Here is a 10,530-nt window from a genome sequence, read left to right as displayed (position 1 = left end):
ATTCATATTCATCCTAAACTACAACATGAGTATACTTACCTAAAAATTATTTTAATTGTAAGTTAATGTGGTTGGATTAATTTTAATTTCAACACAGATTTAAATTATATGTATCCTTGCAGGTTCGTCCATTAAGCTAAAATATATTTTCTACTTTTAAGAAGGTAACCATTGTTATCATCTTCAAGGTCTTAATATCACTTTCTAAGTTTGTCATCTTCCAATTAAACTCATGCAAATTTTTTTGTGAAATGGGTGTTGCACAAACTGGTTCTTCACCTCCATTAATCCAACAGAAAAAATTACAATGGATTCCATACTGCAAAGTAAAAAACAAAGGTGAATCAAAACTCAAAGTGAAACTATCTTAACATTTTCTTTAGAGGCATAACCTTACCTCATACATTGAACAACCATAAAATAATTTATCAGGATTCTCTGTTGTCGTTGAGTATCTTGTCACCATCCGAAGTCTGCAATTACAGAAAACGACGTTCTTACCTTTCCTGTTGCACATTCTTTTGCTGCCATAAAGTCTCCCTATAGAATTGTTTCTACTCGAGCTACTTTGGCTTCTTTCCCCACCATCCATCATCACTCATGCAGACGAGAAAACAAGATGAACTGGAAGATAGTGGAGAGGTCGAAGAAGAGAAGAAGATAGTGGAGAGATCAAAGAAGAGAAGAAGACAGCAGAAAGATCAAAGAAGAAAAGACAATAATTTAGAAATTAGGGTTTATAATTGAAAATGGACTAATTTGGATATTATTAAGTAATTTCAGGTACTAATTTGAATCAAATTCAAGTTTGATACACATTAACACACAGTTAAAATGTCACATCATCAACATTTAAACAACATTTCTATAAGAAACTAATAAAAATGCACTTTTTCAAATTTCAAAAATTTAATTGATCATTTTAAAAAATTGAGAACTAAATTGAATAGCAATTTAAAATTTAGAAATATTTTGGACATTTACCAAAAAAAAAAAATAGGCGCTTAGACATTGCCCGTTAAATACACTCATTTTAGAGAGGCGCAAGGATAACCGCAACCCTAAACCTTGGCCGCCGCTCTCTCTTGTACTTCTCCCATTTTGCTTTCGCTCTTTCAGGTTCGTTCTTCCGTACACGATTTCTCCATTTTTTCCTTTTTCTTTTCACTCAAACAGATCGGTATATGGTTTTTTCACTTCAGTTTGCTACAGATCTTTGCTTCTTTTCAGCTCAATGCACTGATTCTTTTTTATTTTATTTGCTTTAATTTCTCTTCCGAATGTTTTCATTTGTTTCGCTTGTTTTGATTCGTTTCTTATGGTTAAATTGATTTGTCTCTGTTGATTCAGTTCTTACATTTGTGCTTTTCCGATGTGACTTTCTTAAAAGCTCTCTGTAGTTTCAAACTGGGATAGCTCCTTTATCTGTTTTCTAAGCGTATAACTTATGAAACGTTTTCTTTTGATTTTTTTTTGTTTCTTTCTGGATAAGTTTATGTATTCTTTTCGATTAGCTAATGATATGGTGCTTTTGGTATTTTAGCTTTGAACGAATTTCTCTGGGAAATAAAGGCTAGTCAAGATGGTAAGTTGGTGAAAACCGTGGTCTTTTACGTTCAAATTATTCATTATTTGGATGAGTTTATTTAAATCGTAACTGTGATTTCTTTTATGTATTTGCAGGTGAAGTTCACAGCTGAAGAGCTCCGTCGTATTATGGACTACAAACACAACATTCGTAACATGTCTGTGATAGCTCACGTCGATCACGGTATGGATTCTTTTGATAGCTTTTGTTTTGTTATGCTTACTTTTTCTCTGTGCTGCACTTTCAGGATTTCCAAGATGTACTCCTTGTATTTGTATGTAACATGTATTGATAGCTTGGGTTTTGATTTTATTTAAAAATTTGTTTTCATGACATACGAAATTTGTCGAGGTATTTTTTTGGGTCGAAGTTATCATTCTACTTGAGGAAATCTCTAAGACAGTTTATTCTTTTAGCTTTTTTTTTTACCAAAAATATTATTTTTTAAAATAAATCAGGATGTCTTGTTTATTTATTTCAGAGTATTAATACTACTTGCATATGTTTTATGCTCATACAATGTCAAGAACTGCTTTTGTTATCATCTGTTGCTACTGTTTTTCCTGTTTATCAGTGTTGCATTGTGATGTTTTGTTATATTAAATAGTTTCTATGGTTTACCTAAATTAATTAACAACACTTTTATATGGCCTTCCAAACTAAATGCAGGAAAATCAACTCTCACTGATTCTCTGGTTGCTGCCGCTGGAATTATTGCCCAAGAAGTGGCAGGGGATGTCCGTATGACTGATACCCGAGCAGATGAAGCTGAGCGTGGTATTACAATAAAGTCTACTGGTATCTCTCTCTACTATGAAATGAGTGATGAGGCCCTCAAGAATTACAAGGGAGAACGCCAAGGAAATGAGTATCTCATAAATCTCATCGATTCACCCGGGCACGTTGATTTCTCATCGGAGGTTACTGCTGCGCTCCGTATTACTGATGGAGCACTAGTGGTGGTGGATTGTATTGAAGGTGTCTGTGTGCAAACTGAAACTGTGCTACGACAGGCTCTTGGAGAAAGGATCAGACCTGTTCTGACTGTAAACAAGATGGACAGATGCTTCCTGGAGCTCCAGGTTGATGGAGAGGAGGCTTACCAAACATTCTCAAGAGTTATTGAGAATGCCAATGTGATCATGGCTACATATGAGGATCCGTTGCTTGGTGATTGCCAGGTGTACCCAGAGAAAGGAACGGTTGCTTTCTCTGCTGGTTTGCACGGTTGGGCTTTTACCTTGACAAACTTCGCAAAAATGTATGCCTCAAAATTCGGCGTTGATGAATCAAAGATGATGGAAAGGCTCTGGGGTGAAAACTTCTTTGATCCTGCGACAAAGAAATGGACCAGCAAGAACACCGGTACTGCCACATGCAAGCGTGGGTTTGTACAGTTCTGTTATGAGCCCATCAAGCAGATCATCAACACTTGTATGAATGATCAGAAGGATAAGCTCTGGCCTATGTTGCAGAAGTTAGCAGTCACCATGAAATCTGATGAAAAGGACTTGATGGGCAAAGCATTGATGAAACGTGTCATGCAAACATGGCTTCCAGCAAGTACTGCACTCTTGGAAATGATGATATTTCATCTTCCATCTCCAGCTAAGGCCCAAAAGTATCGTGTTGAGAATTTGTATGAGGGTCCCCTCGATGATCAATATGCTGCTGCTATTAGAGCCTGTGATCCTGAGGGTCCACTTATGCTTTATGTCTCTAAGATGATTCCTGCTTCTGACAAGGGTCGGTTCTTTGCTTTTGGTCGTGTTTTCTCTGGGAGAGTGTCAACTGGTCTGAAGGTCAGAATTATGGGACCAAATTATGTTCCTGGTGAGAAGAAAGACCTGTATGTTAAAAGTGTGCAAAGGACCGTCATTTGGATGGGAAAGAGGCAAGAAACAGTGGAGGATGTTCCTTGTGGTAACACAGTTGCCATGGTTGGTTTGGATCAATTTATCACCAAGAATGCCACATTGACAAATGAGAAGGAAGTTGATGCCCACCCGATTCGAGCCATGAAGTTTTCTGTCTCACCTGTCGTGCGTGTTGCTGTTCAGTGTAAGGTTGCATCTGATCTTCCTAAGCTTGTTGAGGGTCTCAAGAGGTTGGCCAAATCTGATCCTATGGTTCTCTGTACTATTGAGGAATCTGGAGAGCACATTGTTGCTGGTGCTGGGGAGCTTCACTTGGAAATTTGCTTGAAGGACTTGCAAGAAGATTTCATGGGAGGAGCTGAGATTATCAAATCTGACCCTGTTGTGTCTTTCCGCGAGACTGTTCTTGAGAGGTCATGCCGCACTGTGATGAGCAAGTCACCCAACAAGCACAACCGTCTCTACATGGAAGCTAGGCCAATGGAGGATGGTCTTGCAGAGGCCATTGATGATGGCAAGATTGGTCCGAGGGATGACCCCAAAGTTCGTTCCAAGATCTTGTCTGAAGAGTACGGTTGGGACAAGGATCTTGCCAAGAAAATCTGGTGTTTTGGCCCTGAGACAACTGGACCCAACATGGTTGTTGATATGTGTAAGGGAGTCCAGTACTTGAATGAAATCAAGGACTCTGTGGTTGCTGGTTTCCAATGGGCATCAAAGGAAGGTGCTCTTGCTGAAGAAAACATGAGAGCTATCTGCTTCGAAGTCTGCGATGTAGTCCTCCACGCTGATGCTATCCACAGAGGTGGTGGTCAGATTATCCCCACTGCCAGGAGAGTCTTCTATGCTTCCCAGTTGACTGCCAAGCCCAGGCTTCTTGAGCCTGTCTACTTGGTTGAAATCCAAGCTCCTGAGCAGGCTCTTGGTGGTATTTACAGTGTTCTGAACCAGAAGCGTGGACACGTGTTTGAGGAAATGCAGAGGCCCGGGACTCCACTCTACAACATCAAGGCTTACCTCCCTGTCATTGAGTCCTTTGGATTCTCCAGCACCTTGAGAGCCGCAACTTCCGGTCAAGCTTTCCCACAATGTGTATTTGATCACTGGGACATGATGTCTTCAGATCCATTGGAGTCTGGATCACAGGCTGCACAGCTTGTTATGGATATCCGTAAGAGGAAAGGTTTGAAGGAGCAAATGACGCCTCTATCCGAGTACGAGGACAAGCTTTAAATTGTTTCCTGCTGTTCTATTTTATGGTATTAGGTAAGTTTTTGATGGTGTAAAATTGTTATCTGAATAGTTTACAAGTTCCATTATCTTGAATTTTGTTAGTCTGGTTTTGCTCCCTGGGTTGTTGTACTTGGAATTATTTGTCTCTGCATTGATGTATATCTGATATATAAGATTGCATCGATATTTGTCATATTATTTCTTGAGAATTTTGCTTAAAACAGGCTTCGAATAATCTTGTTATTTTTATGCTTGTAACTGAATTATAGCTGATAGAGCTCTGGATATTTAAACAGGGAAACAAATATTTGAGACAGTTGATAAGGGATAACAAAGCCTAACGGAACAAATATCGAGTTTTAGAGATAAAATTAAATAGTCAATTTCAGATCTCTGTAAAGCGCAGAATATGTTTAGAGGGGGAAATGTAAGCATTCTTATCCACTAAGAATCATGGTATATATAAATTATAATGCTTAAATTTATGAACACCAAATTTTTTAAGCAACTTGAGCGGTTGAAACTTGAAACTACTTTTCTTTTAATAAAAAGAAGATTGCATTTTGGTGAGTGGGACGTGAAGGTTTACACAACTTGGCCAACTTGGGCGATGCTATTTCTCTTGATTTGATTAATTCCAATTGCTTGAGCCTTGGTGTTAAAAAGAATACTAAATAACCATTTTGACATAGAAAATATAGCAGGTTTGACATACCAACTTTCAAAAGTAGTACCAACAAATTTCTAAAAGACTTTTTAAATACAAAAATGACCCAGGTATTAGTTCAACCTTTAACTTATCTTGTCGAAACATTAACTTAATGAAATAACAAATCTGTAAGTAATGATGGAAAAGTGTAATTGTAAATGTGTTCTTATCTTGATGCAATTTCAAAGTTAAATTTCACAAGAGCAGAGGAGAAGATATAAAATAGGGTCACTCTCCGGTACAGATCAAAATTGATACAAATATACAGAGATTCATTATTTAGTTGACGCGTATACTGTCATTGCAGAGTGGAGCAGATTTTTGTCAGCAATTGTCCCCCTAAGCCACGGCTTGATGGTGAAGCCAAATGCGGCTCATCCCTCTGTGTTGGCCTCCGTAACGGGCAAATTGGTGAGTTAGTGAGTTTGGGTTATGGATCTCTGTTCATTCGTTTTTAGACCATGGGAATAGTTTAAAAAAAGGTGTTGGGTTGGGGAAGAGGATAATTGAGGAAGTCACGTCGTGTTCTATGAATTTTTTTAACCGGGTTGTACAATTAAAAAATATTAATATAAAAAATGCATATAAAATAATAAAAATTAAATTAAATATAAAATAATATTTAATTAAATATTTTAGATTATATATATTAACTACAAATATAATATATGATTATATAATATAATTTTTAAAACAGTTTAATTAGTTATCTTTTAAAAATAATTTTTTATTCAATTTTTTATTATAATATTTAAAATAATAAAATAAATACATCTAAATAGATTTAGTATTTCTTTAAAATTAAATACACATTTAAAATATAAACTAAATAAAACTCAAATTTAAATTTTAAAATTTCTATTTCAATTTTAAAATGTTACTAACAAATTACAATTTAAATACACATTCAAAAATTAAATTAAATAAAATTCAAAATTTTGATTTTAAAATTAATAAAGACTTTAAAATGAAAAAATACTAATGCTAGAGTAAATAATAAAAATTTTAACTAATACTATAATAAAATATGTTAGATATATTTTTATTGAATAAGATCTAAAAAATTTAACTTAATTATTTATTTTAATAATTTAGAAAACGTTAATATTTAAATAAGTAATAAAAAATTCAAGTAATAATAAAAAATTAAGAAATGTTAGAGACGTTTTTATCAAATAAGATATAAAAATAAATTTTATTTGTAATGTTTAAATTTAAATTTTACATTTATGATTTTAGATGTATTTTAAAAATATTTTATATATAATTTAATAATTTTAGATGTATTATAATTGAAAAAAAATAATTGTTATGAACATACATTTTAATAATTTAAAAAACGTTAATGTTCTAATGAGTAGTGAAAAAATGTAACTAATAATAAAAAATAAGAAATATTAAATGAGTTTTTATCGAATAAGATGTTAAAAAAATTAATTTTTATTTTTGCAACAATTTTTTCTTTTGCAAAGTCATTAATTTTAATTATCTACATGTTTATCTATAAAATAGAAACTAGTATTTTTACCCGTAATAATATTACGGGAATATAAATGGTTTAAAATTACGGTCTACTTTATTCTGACAGTATAGATTATGCATAGCACAAAAAATTTATAAAATTAAACTACTTTTACAAAAAAAAGTCGTAGGTTGACAAAAGTCTCTAACTAAAAAGACCAAGGTATCTGTAGATAAAAATTTAAATAATAAGATTTTTATTATTATTTTTATATGAAAAAATCTAATTTTTTATTAATAATTAATTTTAACATTTGTTATCTAAAATTTAAAACAATTTAATGTAATAACGTGTATACTTTTACATTTAATTAGGTGTATGTTAACTGTTAAGTTTGTTGTACAAATAGAAATAATTAATTTTTATATTTGTTATTTAAAAATAATATTTTTTAAATCTATGTATATAGAAATATAATTAGATATTAGCATAAAAAAATTATACAGATAGTTATAAAATTAACTCAAAATTAATTTAGGAAGAGAATTTATTAATTTTGAAAAAAAAATATTTTTCTCAATTTTAATAAGAGAGTGTCATGTAACACATTTGATTATTAAATTATTTTAATAAGAGAGTGTCATGTGAGTATGTGATACATTTGATTATTAAATTAGATAGTAATATATGATACATAATATAAGTATATTTCAATTTCAATTTTAATATTTCAATTTTAATTTTAATGCCATTAAAGAATGTCATGTTGCACATTTTGATTGTTAAATTAGTAATTAATTATTGATATTGATAATGATATATAAAATAGATGAGTGATTGAAGGAATGAAAGAGGTGGAGAAAGGAAGAGAGACGAGGGAGAACTCTTTAATTTTGGAGGGAAATATTTTATTTCAATTGTAATGAGAGAGTGAAATGTGGCACATTTTAGTTGTAAAATTAGTAAGGAGGAAGGGAGAATTCCTTAATTTTAGAGGGAAAGATTTAATTTCAATTACAATGAGAGAGTGACATGTGGCACATTTTGGTTGTAAAATTAGTAAGGAGGAGAGAAGAATTCCTTAATTTTGAAGAAAAAGATTTGATTCTAATTGCCATGAAAAAGTGACATGTGACACATTTTAACTCTAAAATTAGAGATATATAATAGATATTGTGACTTGATTGGTTCAGTAGTTTGTTAGAGATAATTAATTTGTAAATCAAAGCAGTTAGAGATAACTAACAAAGTGGTAATTAGTTGTAGATATTTTTGGTCACTTGACAAGTTTGTTACAGATGAATTCGTTCCCTGATGTATATATATTTAGGGGTGGCAAAACGGGTTAAGCCCGTCGAGCCGATCTGCTAAACCTGCTAAAAAACGGGTCGAGTTAGGATTTGGAGCCCACCAAATTTAAAAACCCATCAAACCCGCACCGCCAAAATGACAGGTTTTGGCGGGGTGGGGCGGGGCGGTCTGCCGGGTCGAAGATTTTTATTTTTCTTTTTTTTTATTAAATAAAAAAGTGATTACTATTATAAAATTAATAATTATAGAATTTTTAAACACTTTTTTTTCATTTTTTTATTCATCATTTAGTTATTAACTTTATTTATTTTATTTTACAATTTCGTATATATGCTCAAATTATGTGACTTATTTTTTAAAATAAAGATGATTCTATTAACAAATATTATTTTAAACAATTTTATTAAAGTTAAAAATTTTTAAAAAAATAGTAAAAAAATATATTATGATTTGACTATTTTTTATTTGTATTTGATTTTTTAATTATTATTTTTTGGTTAATTTTAATGAATTTTATTTTAAAAAAAAAAGTCAAGCGGGCTAGTCCGCCAATCCGCCATAAAACAAGACGGGCTAGCATTTTAAATCCATTTTAATTGGCAGGGCAGGCCGATCCGCCCCATTTATAGGGCAGGTCTAGCGGGGCGGAACGGGGTGGGGCGGACCGGCCCGCTTTGCTACCCCTATATATATTAGCCTCATGACTAATAGAAAACTCCAAGCCTTCTAATTCACTTTACAAAACTATTTCCCTTTATTTTTTCACTTTACAAAACTATCTCCAACCTTTCTATTTTCATTCTACTTTCACATTCTTCTCTTTTCAAGAACTCATTCCACAGAGTTTCGATAAGAGCTACTGTCCTTCTTACACGCATTTAACATATATATTTTAATTAAAATTTAATTTAATAATATTATTTGAATTAAAAGATTGATTAAAGACAAAAATTAAAAGATAACTAACATTTTAAAAAAAAATATAATTTATAACAAGAAATACTCTAACCTAGTGACAATTAAGTTGTTCTCAATCCCTTAAATTCCTTATTTAAAATTCACATTCAAATATAATTAAAAATTAATAAAAATGATCTTATTTTTTTAATCTTCTGCATTTCTAATAGTATTTAGATAATATTTGTTCTGTTATATATAATATATAATATATGTAATATATATATAAAACAATTAATAAAATTATTAATAATATTATATTATATTTAAATTTTTATTTTAATTTATATTATGTATGTGATAATAGTTATATAAATTTTAAAATTTAATTTTATTTGTTGAATTTTAATAATTATAAGAGCGAGGTCGGGTATTCGCTTGAACGAGTTAGGATTTAATTTTTTACTATTTATGCGGGTTATTACGAAAATTCGCCCCTACTCATCTCATTATTATCCCTAATTCTTAATCACTGAAGGAGAAAGAACAAAATATGTAAATGTTAGTTAATCAATTTGACCGTTAAAAATAGGTAATTCGTTCCACCTGTTTTTTGTTTATTTTTATTGCATTCTATCTCATCGTATCCTATTCGGTTTTGCGATATTTGAGAATTGCCGTCAGTACCTCGGTGTAGGTTCAAGATATTTTCTTATTTTATAGTTTGAGACTATTTAAACTAACCAATTTAAAATTTTTCAATGTACTAGTAGAACAGAAGATGCAAAAGTTAATTATTAAAAAAATATTGTTATGTTAAAATATAATGTTAGAAGAAGGTCTTTAATTTAATAATATTTTATACATAATTTGTTATTTGAATTTTTCAAAGAAGGCCGCTATAGATAATAAGAGACTGAAAAATGTACTTACAAATTTTTTATTTTAGTTTATTTGTAATTATATTATGTATTGTAATATGTTAAATTTTATTAATTATATATTGTGATATAAATTTATATATATTTTTTGTAATTATTGAGAAATACCTATGTACATAAATATAATATGTATTAAATGATAGAATATATACAGATTAAACAAATTGATAAAAAATAAATTTAAAAATTCTAATAAAATATAAATTGAATATTTTTTTGTGTATTTTAAGAGAACATAAATTAATTTTCTTTACATAACGTGTATGATAAATTTATTTTTGATAATATAACTCTTTTGGTATATTAAGTGATAAATATTAATTCTTTCAATTCTTAAATATATTGTTTAACAGCACTGATTAAAAAAGGCACGTAATTAATATTGACAATCTCACAATAGATAAAATTTCAAATTTCAAAATTAACGCATTATTCAATTTTCTTGTAAACACTTATGGTGAAGACATTAAAAAAAAAATAAACCACTTAGAATAAATGTTTGGAAAAAAAAA

At 30.7% G+C, this 10,530-nt stretch overlaps 1 protein-coding gene across 2 annotated transcripts; it reads left to right on the top strand.

Annotated features, from left to right (window-relative positions):
- The first annotated feature begins 970 nt into the window (after positions 1 to 970).
- On the top strand, positions 971 to 4,919 carry LOC112703352 (elongation factor 2). Of its 2 annotated transcripts, XM_025754770.3 has the most exons (4): positions 971 to 1,119; positions 1,544 to 1,585; positions 1,684 to 1,771; positions 2,258 to 4,919. In XM_025754770.3, the coding sequence occupies exons 2-4, from the start codon at positions 1,583 to 1,585 to the stop codon at positions 4,696 to 4,698; spliced, it is 2,532 nt and encodes an 843-aa protein (XP_025610555.1). In that variant the 5' UTR covers positions 971 to 1,119; positions 1,544 to 1,582; the 3' UTR covers positions 4,699 to 4,919. The 2 variants fall into 2 exon arrangements, with proteins under 2 accessions (XP_025610555.1, XP_025610554.1); XM_025754769.3 differs by lacking the exons at positions 971 to 1,119; positions 1,544 to 1,585 and having other exon boundaries at positions 1,672 to 1,771.
- Positions 4,920 to 10,530: the final 5,611 nt, after the last annotated feature.

The sequence above is a fragment of the Arachis hypogaea genome, chromosome 7 (assembly GCF_003086295.3).
Source record: "Arachis hypogaea cultivar Tifrunner chromosome 7, arahy.Tifrunner.gnm2.J5K5, whole genome shotgun sequence".
NCBI classification, from domain to species: Eukaryota; Viridiplantae; Streptophyta; class Magnoliopsida; order Fabales; family Fabaceae; genus Arachis; species Arachis hypogaea.
The sequence above is the reverse complement of the archived record's forward strand: the minus strand, read 5'-3'. Positions and strand labels throughout refer to the sequence as shown.

Bases quoted from the DNA above. Each gene is read 5' to 3' on its own strand.
- LOC112703352 (XM_025754769.3), top strand. From the start codon at position 1,672: ATGTATTTGCAGGTGAAGTTCACAGCTGAAGAGCTCCGTCGTATTATG. The intron at 1,772-2,257 runs GTATGGATTCTT...AACTAAATGCAG, and splicing joins GATAGCTCACGTCGATCACG to GAAAATCAACTCTCACTGAT.